At 39.5% G+C, this 18,535-nt stretch overlaps 1 protein-coding gene across 2 annotated transcripts in view; it reads right to left on the minus strand.

The window, feature by feature from the left end:
* Positions 1 to 18,266, minus strand: part of spg11 (SPG11 vesicle trafficking associated, spatacsin) — a 34,139-nt gene extending 15,873 nt beyond the window's left edge. For both annotated transcript variants that reach the window (XM_047159833.2, XM_017486051.3), the window contains exons 1-19: positions 17,830 to 18,266; positions 16,456 to 16,625; positions 15,798 to 16,025; positions 13,693 to 13,891; positions 13,334 to 13,471; positions 12,518 to 12,891; positions 12,166 to 12,311; positions 11,815 to 11,944; positions 9,985 to 10,140; positions 9,600 to 9,778; positions 7,274 to 7,450; positions 7,052 to 7,123; positions 6,692 to 6,819; positions 5,429 to 5,604; positions 4,977 to 5,187; positions 3,968 to 4,177; positions 2,676 to 2,782; positions 1,567 to 1,712; positions 1,150 to 1,314 (exon numbers count right to left, since the gene is read on the minus strand). In XM_047159833.2, coding sequence (XP_047015789.1) covers positions 1,150 to 1,314; positions 1,567 to 1,712; positions 2,676 to 2,782; positions 3,968 to 4,177; positions 4,977 to 5,187; positions 5,429 to 5,604; positions 6,692 to 6,819; positions 7,052 to 7,123; positions 7,274 to 7,450; positions 9,600 to 9,778; positions 9,985 to 10,140; positions 11,815 to 11,944; positions 12,166 to 12,311; positions 12,518 to 12,891; positions 13,334 to 13,471; positions 13,693 to 13,891; positions 15,798 to 16,025; positions 16,456 to 16,625; positions 17,830 to 18,044 — 3,327 coding nt within the window. In that variant the 5' untranslated portion in view covers positions 18,045 to 18,266. The remainder of the gene's footprint in view (positions 1 to 1,149; positions 1,315 to 1,566; positions 1,713 to 2,675; positions 2,783 to 3,967; positions 4,178 to 4,976; positions 5,188 to 5,428; positions 5,605 to 6,691; positions 6,820 to 7,051; positions 7,124 to 7,273; positions 7,451 to 9,599; positions 9,779 to 9,984; positions 10,141 to 11,814; positions 11,945 to 12,165; positions 12,312 to 12,517; positions 12,892 to 13,333; positions 13,472 to 13,692; positions 13,892 to 15,797; positions 16,026 to 16,455; positions 16,626 to 17,829) is intronic.
* Positions 18,267 to 18,535: the final 269 nt, after the last annotated feature.

Here is an 18,535-nt window from a genome sequence, read left to right on the forward strand (position 1 = left end):
TATATGGTGTATGAAACGTGCCAGATTTGATCAACGGAAGAAAACTACTTAGGGTTTTATTTCTGGGTAGGTGTAAACATAATTTGCTAGAATATCACATACTGCTAATTTGGTTGCTAATTATGAAAAAAAATTTATGAACTGTGTCTGTGCTGATTTGGGTACAGAATTTGACCATTTGTTAGCCTCTGAATTCTGCATTTTTGTTCACAAAATCAAAGTTGAACTGGATTAGGAAACTTAGCATTTTTCTGAGGGCTGCAATGCTGCATTGTCTGTCTCAGACAATATTGGCTTGTCAAGATCATTTTCCCACGAGGAAAAGACATGAAGCTCAACCTGAACAGCATCTTCTTGCCTCTAGCTTATTATCCGAACACACAGGCACAATTCAAACTGAAAATGACAAGACAATCTTAATGAGAAATCAGACAGCAGTGCTTCAGGAAGTCCGCTTTATCTTAATACAGTTTTTCTTTCTTTCATGGCAGCAAAAAGTGGAGTCCTAACTTAACCTGCTACAAGTTAATAGCTGAGACGTTCATTATCTGGAGAGGCTGTTCGGTTCGTTAGCCTCCATCACTAGCCTGAGGGTGTAAGCTGCCAAAAATGCAAGAAGTCTCCGAGTCCTACAAACAGGGTAGAACTGCTAATTATAAAAGAGTGTGATGTGTTTGAGGACAGCAATTACACAGACACCTAATGAAAGGCGGTAATGAAGACTGAATGCTAATTCTCTCCAACATGAGACTGTTTTAATTACTCTGAAACATGTACGACCATGTGAGATGTTTGAAGAACCTCAGTGGACAGACGGTTCAGTTTTGTCCAAGTGTGTCATGATCACTGACGAGGCGATTAGTAGACCTTTTCCCACACACAACACTAAGTGACAACAGCCATTCATTTAGAACTCCCAGGATGAGGGATTTTCTTGCTAATTAAATGGAAAAAATAAAATAAAATAAAAACTTTGCTAACTTCTAAAGTAGTTTAAGTAATGTGTTGGGTCATTTGAGGTTAAACTCATTTGTGGCATGTTGCTCTGTGCTGTAACTCTAGGGTTGTTTATTAACACTCCTGAGCATAACTTGTTTGAAATAAAGTAATAATAAATGGGCCAGGCATAATAATTTATGCTGTACGTACCTGCATGAGGTGGTATATTGATACATCACAAACTGAAGTGACTCTTGGGGCAGTCTGGGTAAAAAGAGCAGCTTTGAGTTTGGGGTATGCACTCAGTGCCATCCTCAGGAGCTGTGGGTCCACTCTAGATAGGACATTCTGTCCTTTATCGCCTTCGGTCACCACCTGCATACAGACATATAATAAAGTTAAGAAGAATACTATTAGTCCAGAAGGTTTCTGTTTCTGAAGGTTTCCTTCCTTAGGCTGACGGCTTCTTAAGAAAGCTATAAAACAGATTAACAGTAGGGGGGAGGAGAAACCTAATTAGCAAAAGTCCTATGTGAAAGTGTGAAGAATTAACGGTTAATTCAATTCCAATTTCCAATTACTTGTGTGTTAAATGGTAAGACCTGGAAGATTCTAAAGTGCCCCTACCTGATCAATGCCCCCAGGTGCAAACATTATAGTGGAGAGAGCAAGAAGGCTGTGTCCCTCCAGCAGCATGCTGCTAACACTAGCCTGACTGCCTGGTAACAGCACCTGTGCACTTGTCAGACTCGCCTGAAACACTCGCTCTGGATCTAAACAACAACAACAACAAACAACTGTTTTGCTGATATAAAATCCACAAAACATACACAAAAATCAATAACAGGTGCACACAATTGCTGCGTCCCAATTCGTCTACTACCCGTCCTAAACAGTATCCGAGATTAGAATTACTGTGTCCCAAATCGTAGTACGTGCAAATGAGTATCTCAAATGTACCTCGATGGATTTCCGGTAGATTTCTGTAGTGTGGATCCGGGGACACTTTTTCAGCTAATATTGACCACGACTCCTTGCGTGAGTGAGGCGGAGGAGTTTTGTGACGGTTTGCTTAGCTGAATTCAACCTGCAAACATGGCTGACGAGAGTAATGCTGGTGTGTATTTTAGAGAGGTGTAAATGAAACGTGGAAAAATAAATCAAGGGAACGGTAAATTAAATGATATAGTATATAATTACATCCTTCTAAATTATAGAAGGAATGACGAGTTGAAATGCAACGAGGAGTGTTTACGGTGACAGTGTTCTCTTCCGGGCAACAATATTCTCTTTTGTTACATGACGTGTTGGTATGTCCGAGTACTTGCATACTCTTTTGATACACACTCAAATGTATGTACTTTTTCTCCACAAAAAGAGTACATTCTTTAAGTGCATAGTATAAGTAGGTGAATTGGGACGTAGCAAATGCCTCAAATTATTAGGGCTTAGTAACCTATTTTCTTACTGTTTACCAAATCTTAATTAATCAAATCAAATATTGTTTTATCACCTTACATCTTGACAATTAATCAGGGTGTGAGTTTGAATTTTTTAAAAATGTATTATTATTTTTCTTTTACACTTTAGCATGCTCATAATAAGCAAGTTGCTCCAATGGTGCAATAAATAGTATTACAAAGTCTCACTATGTGAGTTTTTTTTAATTTTTTTTACCTTCAATAAACTTTTAACTGAACACAATACAGTAGCTATTCTAGAAACTTAAGACTTACTTTTGAGATCTCTTGTAATGCTCTGCATTTTGACCATCATCTCAAACCAGGGGTGACTCTCGTATAAATCTCTATCTCCAACTGCAGGGCAGTTACTGGGAGTCAATCTGATTTAGAGAGAGGGAAAAATCAGAAAAAAAAGTTTAGAGTAATACTACATCAGCCTTTTACATGTAGAATAAAATGAACACCAATTGGACTGGCGACTTTTACACTTAGAACGCTTAATGCTGTTATCTTATTGGCTATCTGCACTTACATACATGTGCACATAAACTCGGCAAAAAAAAGAAACGTTTACTCCACAATCGACTGCTTTTATTTCCAGCAAATTTCTTAAATAAATATTTGTATTAACATAAAAAGATTTAACAACTGAGACATAAACTGAACAAGTTGCACAGACATTTGACAACAAACAGAAATGGAATAATAAGTCCCTGAATAAAGAGGGGGGGGGGGGGGGGGGTGTCAATATTATAAGTAACAGTCAGTATCTGTCGTCCTCCGGCTGCTTTAAGTACTACAGTGCATCTCATCCTCATGGACTGCACCAGATTGGTCAGTTCTTGCTGTGAGATGTTACTCCACTCTTCCACCAAGGCATTTGTAAGTTCTCGATCGCGTCTGGGGGACACACGGTTACATGTAATTTTCCACTGCAAGGACGATCAGCTGTTCTTCCTGTCTCCCTGTAGTCTCAGGCGTCTTACATTACAGACATTGCAGTTTATTGCTCTGGACATATCTGCAGTCCTCATGCCTCCCTGCAGCAGGCCTATGGCATGTTCACGCAGGTGAGCAGGAACCCTAGCCATTCTTTCTAGTGTTTTTCAGAGTCAGTAGAAAGGTCTCTTTAGGGTCTCTAACTTATTGTAACTGTCACCTTAATTGCCTTCCGCCTGTAAACTGTTAGTGTCTTAAGGACTGTACCACAGGTGCATGTGCAATAATTGTTTATGGTTCATTGAACAAGCATGAAAAACATTGTTTAAACCTTTTCCAATAAAAATCTGTAAAGCTTATTTGGATTTGACTAAATTATCTTTAAAATACTGTCTCCTGAAAGAGGGACGTTTCTTTTTTTTTTTCTTTTTTTACTGAGTTTACATACACCGGCTTCTGTCAGGTAAACAAACTTTTGTACACAGTTACTCAATCAGGTTTTTGATGTGATGATCTTACTCCAGGTAAATCTATGTTTTCTGAATATACATATTCAAAACATGCTATTGATTTGTACTTAAATGCACACTGTAATAAACTGGCCCAACTACAGGTTACTAACTTACCTGTAATGCTGCAGGTAGGTATAGAGCAGATAATGTAGGTTGTTCTCAAGACAATGCTGAATAAAGCATGTGTGGAAATCCTGTCCTTTGGAAGTATGGAATTGTGGGACAGGAGGGCCATTGATGTCTCGCATAACACCTCTGGCCTGCCCTAACCTCCACAGCAGCTGCTCAAAGTCAGACATCTCGGACTGCACAAACACTTCTTGTCTGTGTAGCACAGAAACAACAAAAAGCTTCGTTTTCTTCTAATTCAGCAGGATAGAAATTTGCCAGCAGACTTCACAAAAAAGATATTAATGGAAAGATCCACCCTAAATGATTTGCATATGAATATTTAGAATTAATATGTGATCTTCAAATGTGTACAAAATTTATTTTATGATGAAATTCTGTTGACTTTTTTGGGTGCCGAATCGACATTTTTGGTTCTTCTTTTCATCTTCGACTACCTGTGGGACTTCATCTCTACTTAAAGAAAACGATGCAGCAGTGCTTTAGTCCTTTAAACAGTCCGGCTCTCTCACCTTCTTATCTGTACTCTGGTCAAACAAAATCAGGTGTGGCTATTCACCAAGCTAGTCATCTCATAGATTGCAAACTAAAATCGCAACTGCGTCGTATAGCATCGTGGAACTTCTATTCTCACTACTTCCATGTTAGATTTCTCCTTAACGTAACACTGAACGCCACTAAAAAAAAAAAAAAAAAAAAAATCATGAGTGAGAAAAGAAGCTCTTGCTTTTCTGTTTTTCACAGCAAACGGTGAAACCTGGTCGTTATCGCTTGTTTTGATCTTTGAGGTTAGTAAAATGTTTTCTCCTATTAAACAACATTGTAAGTGTTTAACCATAAGCGTATCATACATAAAGTGTTTTAAGTGTTTCTGGGTGGAAAGGGGACATTTTTCAAAACTTATTCCATACAGAAAATACAAAAGACACAAATCTTACAGGAAGTTTAACTTGAACTTTTAGGTTACTTTTACAGTTTAGCTAATTATTCTAACCTGGCAAGCATGTCCAGAATTTGGTCTTTCATATAATCACTACAGTAGGTGTTTCCATCCACAACAGCAGCAGTGAGCGCAGGCCACTTGGAGGCAGCAGTGTTCTCGCTGTCTTGTGTGGCTGTGTGTGTAAGCCATGCAGTAACTCTGTCCTGGTCATGTAGGGACGTGAGGTAGGACCACAGCACAGCTGGATCATGTGAGCCCAACACTAAAGCATGACGGCAGAAGCATTAAAGCAATAAAACAACGAAACAGCTTTTATACTGGATTTACACATGGGCCCTGGTTCCACAAAACAAACAAGGTCATTGTCCAAATTGAACTTGCAACAGAAGGGCTTTTTGTGATTTAGTTCCTAAGTAGATAATGCATTCTCTCCTAAAAGCTCTGTTGCTGCGGCTTAAATAATGTAATAAATTATCATAGGTAACATTAATTCATACACTCACAGTGGTCTGGGAGTCGGGAGAGCAGCACAGATTCCTGTGCATCATCGTCCCAGTGCCTGACCCAGTCCAGACGCACTGAGCCGACCAGAGACTGGATAGAGCAAGACACAGGTTCATGCAATATCTCCTGTAGCAGGTTTCTGCTCTCAGCTTCCGACTGGCTTTTCTGAAGAACCCTATACACAGGAGATGCAACATCCACAAGTTATATACAGTGCTCTCGTTTATTTTCATAACAAACTGACCCGACCGGAAATGATCACTGAGATATTGAAACTGTAGGCAGGTTTCAAACTGTTAACAAAGAATAATTTGAGTACTATTCTGTTTGTGTTTTATACAGCACAACATGTACTGTACCAGTTTAACTCTTTTTACCAAAGGCCACAAATGTGAATTTCTGCCTGTTTTGGGGGTGCTCATGTCCGGCATTGAATTTGTTTGTTTTTCAAAAGAATTTTTTAAGTTTATTTTAGAAATGTTGGAATTTTATTGTGGCAATTATATACGGTTTCTTACTGTCAAAAAAACCTTTAGTCGTGCTGTCCATTTTTATCTCTGTACCAATGTTATTGTGGAAAGTTGTCAATTGTTTAACTAGCAGGGGGATCATACCCCTCCCCTTTCCCATCTCCCAGCTAAACACAGAGACATGATACTCTACACACAGAAACCCAACAGTGTCCTGACTAATCTTATAACAGACTTGCGGCGGTGAAATAATTCCTCCGTTTACACTGATTGAAAATGTCCGATAAGTTGATTTCCATTCTGCTGGTGGAATGAAACACCAGTTTACTGCGAGAGAGGGTTAAATATCCAGCTCTAATACTACATACCAAAGCAAGCCATCTCAGCTACAAATACACAAAACGCAAATATACTCACAGAAATTACCTGACAAATCTTCTAAATAGTTTCTAATTTTCTTTTAACGTACGATAATCATCTCTCTTTATCTGCTTTTCATCATTTAAATTTCTTGCCTAATTTATGATTTTTCATACGTACCAAATATATAAAATGTGCTATACAAATAAAGCTGGCTTACATGGCTGATTTAAATTATTTTACCAATAAAAAAAAAACAATCTGTGGGTTCAGATTTACACTCTTCTTCATACCTACATACTTCTCTTATTTGTGTCAGAAAACACAAAATAGTATGATTTAATATATATAGGTTGGGACAGTAATCATTTAAATGACTCACATCATAGTGTGATTTATTTCTAACCCCTAAGGCCTAAGGAATTGCCTTACCTTTTCTTGTCAAAAGTCTTTGAACATCTTGTTGCTGGTCTGGAGCACAAATTTTCAATCTGTTTAATGAACTCCACTTTTTTCAAGTCCTCAGTGGAGAGATGATTAAGTCTTTTCAACTCCTCTACCTGTTTAATTAGCAAAAAAAAAAAAATCAATCAGCAAAAGTGCTCCGATAATTTCAAACTTCAAACTGAGCTACAAGTGTAAATAGTTAACAGACAGGCCATTTACATCCCATAATTATAACCGGGACCTCAATTTGACTGCAGTGTTATCAACTTATGAATTTTTTTTTTAAAGGAATGTGGCAGCTTTGGTTTGCAGTCTGTGTCATAATTTGAGGACATGCTTACTCACCATAAAAGCCCTGAGGTCTCGGTCAGCCGTGTAAACACAGATATTGTGGAGCTGCTCTTTCACATTAAATCCCTGAAAAAGAGTGACGGGGAAAAGACAGAAAGGAAGTAGGAGAGAGACCCAGACAACAAGAAGTGAAAAATGTGTACACATAAACTTCAAATAGTATTTTGAAACTGTCTGCCAGAGTGTGTATATGTAATGGTCCATGAACATGTGTACCATGTTAGTGAGCAGTGTTGTGGCCTGCTGCAGGTCTCGGTGTGTGAGACAAGTGAAGGCCAGTCTCAGGCCTGTTTTCTTCAGTTCCTCCAGCTTCTGCTCTGGACAGTTACGCCTGCGGAGATAAGCCTGTGCACGTGGGAGCTCCCTGTTTAAAACTGCATGTTGGACAACCTCCTACAATATGCACACAAACAAAACACACACAAAGAGACACGTGTACACTTATTTCTCGCCAGAGCCATATCTCCCTGCAGTTCTCGCCTGGCTTCGCTAAGCAGAGTTGAGCCTGGCCTGTACCTCGATGGGAGACCTCCTGGGGAAAACTAAGGTTGCTGCTGGAAGTGGCACAGTATTAGTGAGGACAGCAGGGGGCGCTCACCCAGTGGTCTGTGTGGGGCCTAATGTCCCAGTATAGTGACAGAGACACTATACTGTAAAATACAACACCGCCTTTAAGATGAGAAGTTAAACCGAGGTCCTGACTCTCTGTGGATATTTAAATTTCCAGGAGACTTATCATAAAAGAGTAGGGGTGTAACCCCGGTGCCCTGGTGAAATTCCCCCTGAATAATCTCTATCTCTGAATTGGTTACATCACTCTCTCCTCTCCACTAATAGCTGGTGTGTGGTGGGCATTCTGACGCACTATGGCTACAGTCACATCATCTAGGTCGGTGCTACCTCAAGTGGTAGTTGAGAAGACCCCCCCCCCCCCCCCCCATTACTATGTAAAGTGCTGTGAGTGTCTAGAAAAGCGCTATATAAATGTAACTGTATTTCTGAGAGCATGGTGCATTATCCTGCTGAAAGAGACCACTGCCATTAAGGAATACCGTTGCCATGAAGGGGTGTACTTGATCTGGAACAATGCTTAGGTAGGTGGTACGTGTCAAAGTAACACCTACATGAATGCCAGGACAAAGGTTTCCCAGCAGAACATTGCCCAGAGCGTCACACTTCCTCTGCCAGCTTGCTGTCTTCCCATAGCGCATCCTTGTGCCATCTCTTCCCCAGGTAAGTGACACATAAACCCAGCTGACCACATGATGTAAAAGAAAACATGATTCATCAGACCAAGCCACCTTTTACCACTGCTCCAAGGTCCAGTTCTGATGCTCACGTTCCCATTGCAGGCACTTTCGGAGGCAGACAGTTTGCTGCTACGCAGCCCCATATGCAGCACACTGTGTGTTCTGACACCTTATATCATGTCACTGCAAGAAACTGGGGCCATGTTTCTACAATGCTTTCATATATTAACAATAAGCTTGGTGTGAATGCTTAGATTTCATAAAACTTGAACTTGTAGGACGAACATCAAGTTTGGGATGTGTCTGTCAATAGGGGGCCCTGGAACAGTTAAATAACTCTCTTATAACTGCTTGTCAGAATAGGTTGACATTTTGTTTCCTGCATCTATAATTCAGCCTGTAAGGGGTTTTCTTAGAATAACCTGATTATTTGAAAATTGTGGTCACCACCAGCCAGTCAGCATTCAGTAGGCATTTGACGGGCTTACCCTTGTCCTGCTGTCATAAAACATGATTGGTGTATCAAACTATTGCCCCTTAGTAGTCTATGGAAGTTCAGATGTAGCAGTTATTGAGGGATACTACACGTTACTACTCAGGAGCAGTGGTGGCTTGCCGGTTAAGGCTCTGGGTTACTGATCGGAAGGTCGGGGGGTCAAGCCCCAGCACTGCCAAGCTGCCCCTTGAGCAAGGCCCTTAACCCTCTCTGCTCCAGGGGAACTGTATCATGGCTGACCCTGCGCTCTGACCCCAGCTTCCTGACAGGCTGGGGTATGCGAAGAAAAAAATTTCACTGTGCTCTACTGTATATGTGACCAATAAAGACTCATTATGTTAAAAATGAAACATACGCATATCTTTAATTTCATTGAATCAATCAAATAATGTGCAAAATGTGTATCCGGGTCAGACACTTTTCAAACTAATACCAGGATTTTCCATTCCATTTGAATGAAAATTGCATATAGATTGTCTAAATGTAAATATTATTATTATTAACTATATGTACGGGAAATCTGAGGTGGTTTATATGGTGGTTTAAATGTAATAAGTCTCAGGCTGAACACATTCGCTAATAAATCTGCTGTTCTAAATTGTCCAATAAATCAGAAATATTGATTTAGAATTACTTCTAAATTCAATCCAAGTAATCGTCTAATAATCCAGAATTAGAACCAGCACAGAGACAGGAAACATGTTTATGACTATAATATAAATCAAAGCAACTTCTGAAATGCTTGTGACTACTACATTCATGGCAATAGATGTGTTTCACCTATAGAGGCCCATACCTCAATGGAGCATGTTTCCCACTCATTCTCAATGGTGGTATCAGAGGCAGAGGCAGCATGTGAGGCAGGAGTCTGACTCTCACCCCCTTCCAGCCATGGGTACCTCCTCAAATAGGTACGCAGTTCAGAGATATATCCATTCAAAACCTTCACACACTCGTGCAAGTTAGCATCCAGCTCTGCAACAGCAGAATGAAGAACTTGTACAGAAAAATATCACTAGACATGACATTATATGCTTTTTTTGCATCTTTATTACATTTCAGCTTAGTACAGATTATGTCTTTTACACATCAACCATATTGAGAATACTTCGAATGAATCAGTAACACCACTACGTAGGAGTCTTAAAAACATTTGTGAATAAACTGCGCGCGTATGTTACCTGGAGAGCTGGTTAGGATGACTCTGATTTGTGTATTGAGGAAGTTTAGCGTCATGCTGAGCAGCTGCTCGCAGAACTGCCGACTCTGAGCCTCGATGTTTGTGTCTCGGATAGCAGACTGAAGCAGATCCAATGCTGGACATAGATCCTGAACATCTATTACGCACAAAAATAAATCAATAATGTATAGACTCATGCAACTGTGGTTACAAGTTACAGCTTATCATGTCAACCTACAACTAAATCACATACCGAATACAATTATACAATACATTACTCCAGAGTTAAATAATGAAAACTTCTGTATCACTTCATTTAAGGTTAATCATTAAACGCAGAATGAAATCGGAGTTCCTCAATTATGACGCGTGATCTATCTATCTATCTATCTATCTATCTATCTATTTATAGATGAAAAGGTCCAGGTTTTTTTTTTTGTAATATATGTTTAGGCAAGGTGACAAAGAATCAAATAAACATTACATGAAGTAAGGAAAAATTATATTTATGCTGACAACCTAAATAGAAAAGAGCAAAAAAAAGCAAAAAGGAAAAAAAAAATAAATAAATAAGAATACTGTACAAGCACACACACAAAGTTAATCTAGCTCAATTCAATTCAATTTGTATAGCACTTTTAACAATGGGCATTGTCTCAAATCAGCTTTAGAGAAACATATAAACACGGGATATAGATTTTAAGTGTGTGAATTTATTCCTATTGAGCGAGACGGTGGCGAGGAAAAACTCCCTAAGATGATATGAGGAAGAAACCTTGAGAGGAACCAGACTCAGAAGGGAACCCGTCCTCATCTGGGTAACAACGGATAGTGTGAAAGTAAAGGAAAGTTCATTATAGTTTAATATGAAGTCTAATGCATGAGCGCACACACACAAAGTTAATCTAGCTCAATGTCAGAATGCATCACTTCAGTACACAGTCTATGTCTACACAGAGTCAGTCAACCGAGTACACAGCTTTCTTCATTCCTCTCTCATTTAACAAACAACTCCTCCTCCCTCTACCTCAATGTGCAGCCCGTCTAATCAAATCATCTGTAGTATATTATGATTAGGTTTGTATGCTTAATCATGTGAGTAATTACCACTGCTCTTTCCAATTAAAGCTGTTCATTACTCACACTCAGTAGTATGTATTTAGGCTGTCAGAAATCATTTCTCTGTTCAAAAACCGTTTAGAATCTGTTTAAAGTGGTTAATGAAGATCAGTGAATGAATGAATAATGCAAAATCTGTATTGATGCAATTAATTAGCTTGTTCTATGTTATTACATTATATTAGCTACAACATTTTAGCCTAGTAATTTTCTGGGCAGCTAAAACATAGACCTGGGCAGCGCATCGGAGCTAATTGGAGTAAGATATTATTTTGTACGCCATGCACATGTATATTTCATACACCAATACTTTTACATTTTAAACATGCTAAAATGAACATTATGTTTACTCAGTCTACATTATTTAGAAGGATATTCACTGCGACAGTGTTATGAAATTCTGAGACTGAGAAATACAGGAACGTTAATTGTGATAACACGCTCGTCCGAATCTCACAGCTATTTCAATAAGTATTTACCACACATGCTGTATTTCGAAGTATTAGAAATTACAACGGTTTATAATGTGGGTAAGTGGTGACTTTTAAGCTTCAAATATGAAAGTGCTGAACTGCAGTCTGGATTCTGTAGAAGCTCACAAACATAAGCTAGTATTTGGAGAGAATCACCGGTGTAAGTTCCAAAAATTAGCTTCATTTTATGCACAAAAAAAGTTCATTTTTGAATTTACAAAAGACCACAAAAGTCTTACTTTTCAGCTGTATCTGTGTAGCGGTGGCTGAGTGCTCAGGCAGACTGTAGCTCCTGGGTGGGAAGAGAATGTTCTCCTTACTCTTCAGGAAGAAATCCACCATGTCCAGCTGCCGGTTCTTTAGTCCTGCCTAAAAAAAAGGGGCAAAAAAGCTATTTGTTTATACTATAATGCTATTATGCAATAAAACATTGTTGTTGTTTTTTCCATTACACTAAAAATTGTTGGATTTGTGTTCAAACACAAACACTGAATATACATACTTTTTTAGATTACAGCCTATGATTAAAAAACTTCTCTTTCAGATTTAATCATTGTTTTCATGGTTAGAACTGAGATGATTATGTGCACCTGCAGCGAATGGATAGGAATTGAACAGCGTCCCCAAGCATTACGATGGCACAGTGAGTCCACCATCCCAGCACTTCCAAACACCATCAATCTGTTCAGCAGCTCCTCTTGAGAAACCGTGAACAGCACTAGAGACATGCCTGATGCTGAAACGAACACACGCAGACACGTCACAAACTAGTCATACTTTTTGTAATCTCAAACATTTCATCTTGCTTAGGAAGTGCCTGTAAAAGTGCAAACAAAAGGGAATAGAACGAATCACAGGCAGCAGCAGTCAGACCAATGCTTTATGACAAAACAGCATTTATCTGGCGTGTATGTGCAAAATGGTGACGTTCACACGTTTCACCTTTCAGAATCAGAGAGAGGTGTTCCTCTTCTGACCAGCAAACAGGCAAAGCTGGAACATCGATATAATGATATGTAACACTCTGAGTTTCCAGGTCCCAGTAGGCCAGGGTTGTGCTGCTGTTACCAGCTGAGGTAAAGCTAAGCACTGCTGAAAATCCGGAGACAGTCAACACGGTTGGTGTGGTCCGTTCAGGCAGACTGAAAGACATTACAGCACCCCCTGGTGATAGAATGGACTGACTGAGTTTGGCGGTGGCCGCTGCTTGACGGCACTCAACGCGAGGGAGGTCTTTGTACCACGGCAGCTGTAGAGTTGGAGGAACTGGAGCTTTAGCTTGCTTATAGAGCAATGCCAGCCTTGCCTCCCATGAGCTGGACACAAAGCGTTAAGACTGAGTAAGTGGTTAGGGTCTAAGGTAAACCATGTTGAACACATCAAAGAGCATTGATTTATTTATCAGTAAAATGTACCCCTTGTTTATGAAGCATCTTTTACATAGTGACACTCTAAATCACTTTACAGTTTTACAAACAAAGAAAAGGGTTAAGGATTTCGAAGAATGATACATTTCTGCATACATAAAGGTATATTTTCAGTTGGATCTCGAAAGAGCACAGGAAAGAATAATACCAAGGGGTGTCTACCAAGGAATGGTTTCAGCCAATCGGAGACCACCAGTAGATCAGTACCAACACAGAAACAGGATAATGATAATAATTTGGCACTTAATACCAGATCTGATAGCACACACTGAATATGGAGTTGTTTAAAAGAAAGAAAGAATGCAAAAGGTGACGGTATATACTGCCTTACTGATCGGTTTGGAAGTGGGTACCCAGTACAGACTGACTGTAAGTTGAGTTAGCAACGCTGTCCTGATCACAAGGTTTTGTGGGTATGAGAGGAAGAGGTCTGGGGTCCTGCTGACAGTGCAAGTGATTTATGTGAATCCTGTAAAATAAATAAATAAATAAATAAATAAATAACTTCATAATGAAGGAATTGAATGCAAAGTGAGTACATTTACACATTCATATCATTATCAAAAATATCTAGCAAGAGCAGATTTACTCTATATGCCAGCAAACAAAACATTTTAAAAAATGTCCCCATAACATTTAGGGAAACGACATGGAAGACAAGCAAGCATTATGAAACGGACTTAAACACACCTGAAATAATCATTGAGATCAACTGCCAGTGCTTGGTTTTGTCTGGTGGCAGCCACAGCTATGCTGAGGTCTTGTGAGATGTGGAGAAGGCAGAAGGAAGCGAGAGATTCCACAAGCTCTGCATCTCTCGGTCCTGATATGTAGTAAGCAGCGAGATCCACTGTAGCAAGGTGCTTCCCATCTGCACTGTCAAAGACATCTGACAGATACAGTTAAGGAAAGGCCCGAGTGAAAAATCGTGATTGTTGTCACGATCGGCTTCTTAAATCGAAAACTCTGACCTCAGATTGAAAAATACTTATTAATCTAGAAAATTCAGGTTAGCAAAACAGACATTTCATAGGTATGTAAGTGTTTTTATTATTTAAAAAAAAAAAAAATTCAAACACTAAACGTAATAGAAAAATCAGCTCAATAACTGTCTAGGACACTGTACAGGTATGTACAGTAAGTATGCGATTTAATACACCAGTGCTAGTCAGTTGTGGACACAGTGTCACATGGTGCTATACTGCCCCTGGTATTTACGCTGGTATTGCAACATGTGGACAAGTAGCTGCTGCAGGATAGGTACAGCAGCCATCTTATGTACGTGTACACATAATTAAAAGCAAATATAATCCAGCCATAAAACTTGTCCAGGTACCTGCACTTCTGGCCATTTTATCAGGAAAGCCTATAATCAGTCCCTCCAGGATTTTGCAATCATTTTGCAAATGAACGCAAAATCGAGCGAACTCCTCAATATTCGGAGGAGCTTGCGATTTTTAAAAATTACGGCAGATTTTCTGCAGATTTGGGCCAAGACGCGTGGTGTGACGTCATCACAACATGCATTCACCAAAAGCCCCCTTCGATTCACATGCGTCGAACATGAGTACAGCTAAAAGGTCTCATTTTACCCCCCCCCCCCCAAAAAAAAAAAACAAAAAAAAAAAACAGACAAAACAAACCCAACACATCACTGCGAAAGACTGTGCAAAACAATTTCGCCAATTCAAGTGGTTTTCCACAAAGAAGCATAAAAAACTCAGCAACTTGCATCGCAAATTTTGTAATTAGTGATGGTAGCCCAGCTGCTTATATGCACAATGACTCAGACCCACTCTACCATTTAAAAGGCACAATCATAAGACAAGATATTATCTGAGTGTTTAACATTCTGAGCACAGCAGTAGCATTGACATGGTAGCATGTGTGGTGCTGGTACATGTACATCAGGCACAACAGTGATACTGAGAATATTTATTGGCCACTTTATTAGAAATACCTGTCTTTTTGCGGCACATTGTAGATTTATATTTATAGAATATACGTCCCTTTTCCTTGCCATTTGTGCTGCTGAGACTCCAGTAGAGATCAGTTTCTGTCCACAGGACTGCTGTTGCCTGGATGGTTTTATGTTGATCTCAGCAAAAGTGCGGTACACTAGTACCGGTGTAACATGTCGCTACCATGTCAGTGCTGTGGTGAGAATGGTTCACGACTCAAAAAAATATCTCGGCAGTGGTGGTCCTGTAGTGTACTATTTGTACGCTATAAGGGCAAAAGTATGTGGAACATGACCAATCAAGCCCGTATGTACTTGTTGAACATCCCATTTAAGATTTTGTCCGTCCTTTGCTACTTTAATAACCTCCATTCTTCAGGGAAGGCTTTCTATTAGCTTTTGGAGCATGGCTATGGGGATGTGTGTTCATTCAGCCACAAGATCATTAGTGATGTCAGGCACTGATGTAGGGTGAGGAGGCCTGGGGTAGAGTCAGTGTTCCAGTTCATTCTAATTGTTTTCAGTGGGATTGAGGTCAGAGTTCTTCCAGACCAACCTTGGCAAACCATGACTTCATGGAGCTCAAATTGTCATGCTGGTATAGGTTTGGGCCTCTTAAATTCTACAGCACACAAAGACATTCTAGGCAACTGTAAGCCCATAACTGTATATAATGGTCAGGTGTCCACAAACCTATGGCCATATAGCGAACATAAAAGCAAATGAATTACAATCAGTCACTGGATCAGTTACTTTCTCGACAGACTCACAATGTTTTACACAAACACACCACAGTTTCACATCTGCTCAACATGTCAGTTAATAAACAGGATACATATGAACCCAGGGCTGGTTAGGATAAATAAAATGCCTTTGCAGATCTGGTAGTCAGTGAACATTTCCTGAGTTTCAGAAGGCAGGCTGAGGACACAAGAAGACAGCAACTCTGGCTCAGCAGAGCCCTCCTGCCACTGAAGATGTACCAGGACACATCCGTTCAGCAGGAAGTGACAGAGGCCGTCCATGAATGACAGCAGTTTTGTAGAGGCCAGCTTACTCCCATCTGGAACAGTAACGGTGATTGGTTGAAGAGGACAAAGTTAAATACTATTCCAGCAGCAACAGTATAATAGACATGATTATTTAACAGTCTGATATTACTATTGAGAAGGCAGAAATGTTTTCACAACATAATGATTCACAATTTAATTGAAGTAAACCAAATCCTTCCTCAAGACTAATACTTTAAAACTGGATCTAAGTAGTAAGTAGACAGCCTTCTGGAAGTATTTACCCAATAAAAAAAATCCATTACCGACCACTGGTTAAACAGCATAAAGTTAAACCTGTAGGGCTCTGGCTAACGTTCTCGCATTACACCAGTGAAATGCATGCAGGACGTTAACTGTTTAGCAATTAAGAAAAATATAAATGAACCATAACATACCAGCTATGTATATGAATATTTATATAAAACATGTTTTAACACTCACTTAATTCCTTACTGACAAGCTGCAGGAGTCGGTCTGTAGCACACTCGGACACTGAGGTCGGTTGCCTTTCTGAATGAATCTCATGAAGTCTAAGATTACAGCCTGGTGTCATAGTCAGGAGTCTGGGTTTGTCGAATTTATTTTGCTCAGTGGACACCTCCCAGAGAAAGCTATCAAACAAGATAAGGAAAAAAAATATGATTTTTACTGCAATCATGGCTGAGGATTTGTTTAGAAAAAAAGATTTACAAGAGATTTACAGAGTGTAGATGAGCAAAAGAGGGCAACTTTTGATGAATCCGGAGCTTGCGTTACAGCCTGTGTAAACTTTCTAGGCTTTTTGTCCCTGTGTCGTCGTGGGTTTGATCCAGCTTGTCTAGTTTCCAGTGTTCCCAGGATATACATGCTGTCCTATAAGTCCAGCATCACAGGGATAAATAATATTTTTTAAAAATATATTTTTACAGTCCATGATGTATCTGGGCAAGGAAGAATAAATCCAAATGATTTTACTCAAAGTGAACATATTGAGTGAGTATTGTGAATAAATGCTTATATTTTGCTGTGTTTTAGTGGTCTCTTATGATGCTGAATTTATGGGACACCCTGTGCTCCGGATATACCGTGACCCTGACCAGGACAAAGCACTCATTTAAGATAGACAGACCTACAGACAGATAGACAGCTACAGATAGAGAAACAGAGACAGACAGATAAATAGATAGAATAATAGATATTTTACAAAACAGACAGATAGATAAATAGATACGGAAATAGAGACAGACAGATCTGTCTAGATAGAAATACAGATAGATCCACAGACAGACAGCCAAACAGATAGATAGACTGACAGATAGAGAGAAATAGACAGACAGACAGACAGGCCCACAGACAGACAGATAAATAAATAGATAGAGACAGGCAAATAGGTAGATAGGTAGATAGATAGATATGCAGATAGATCAAGAGACACACAGACAGGCCCACAGACAGACAGATAAGTAGATAGAGACAGGCAAACAGAAGACAGACAGACAGATAGATCGATCCACAGACAGATAGATCAAGAGACACACAGACAGATAGACAGACAGACAGGCCCACAGACAGATAGATAAATAGATAGAGACAGGCAAACAGATAGATAGATAGATAGATAGACAGACAGACAGACAGGCCCACAGACAGATAGATAGACAGACAGACAGATATGTAGATAGATCCAGGTAGATATATAGAAAGACAGACAGACAGGCAGACATAAAGATAGATCATGAATGAATGAATGAATGAATGAATGAATGAATGAATAAGAAGAGGAGGCAGCCCATATAAAGGGAAAAGCTATAGATTTATGAAAAGACATTAACTCACTCTGTGTATGAGTCCTGAAGCACGTGCACCGGACTGCCAGGTAGAGAAACATCACGGAGCATCAGTTTCCCGTCAACATTCAGACAGCAAAGCAGTGAACAGCCAGCGGCCATTCCGGCTTTAACACTCAGCTCGACGTCTCGACATAATCCACTGTCAGGTACGAGAACAACTTCTAATGCACTCTGTGCACGCGCTTCAGGCCTGCTTAACATGATCTAACGTTTTATAACACAACTATACACTGCAACATCTGTTTATATATATTTATTCAGAAACCTGACACTGCCTAGACTGCGCGATAACCTATACGAACTAATGTCTCCTGTGTAAGCTTTAGGGGAACTCAGAAAACTGAAATCCCTCTGGTGTTAGTAAACATGAAAACCATTCTTAAACGAAACAAACATAACGCAGCTGACAATCACGTGCCATGTGTCGTCACGTGATGTCGCTTAGCCAATAAAACAACAGCTAGTTAAGGTTTCAGGGAAGCTAGACAAGAGCAACAGATAACAGATTGAACAAACGGTGACAAGTTCGATTAAAGAAATATCATAATTATGAATATTTTTATTCTTTGCTACAGATTTACTGAACAATACGTTACAAGTATTATTTTTATGTTTTCGTTTTTATTATTGTCGCCTCCAAGTCGGTCATCATCTACTCGAGCCTTATATAAATACGGAAATGAAAGGTACGG

The sequence above is a fragment of the Ictalurus punctatus genome, chromosome 14 (assembly GCF_001660625.3).
Source record: "Ictalurus punctatus breed USDA103 chromosome 14, Coco_2.0, whole genome shotgun sequence".
Classification (NCBI taxonomy): Eukaryota; Metazoa; Chordata; class Actinopteri; order Siluriformes; family Ictaluridae; genus Ictalurus; species Ictalurus punctatus.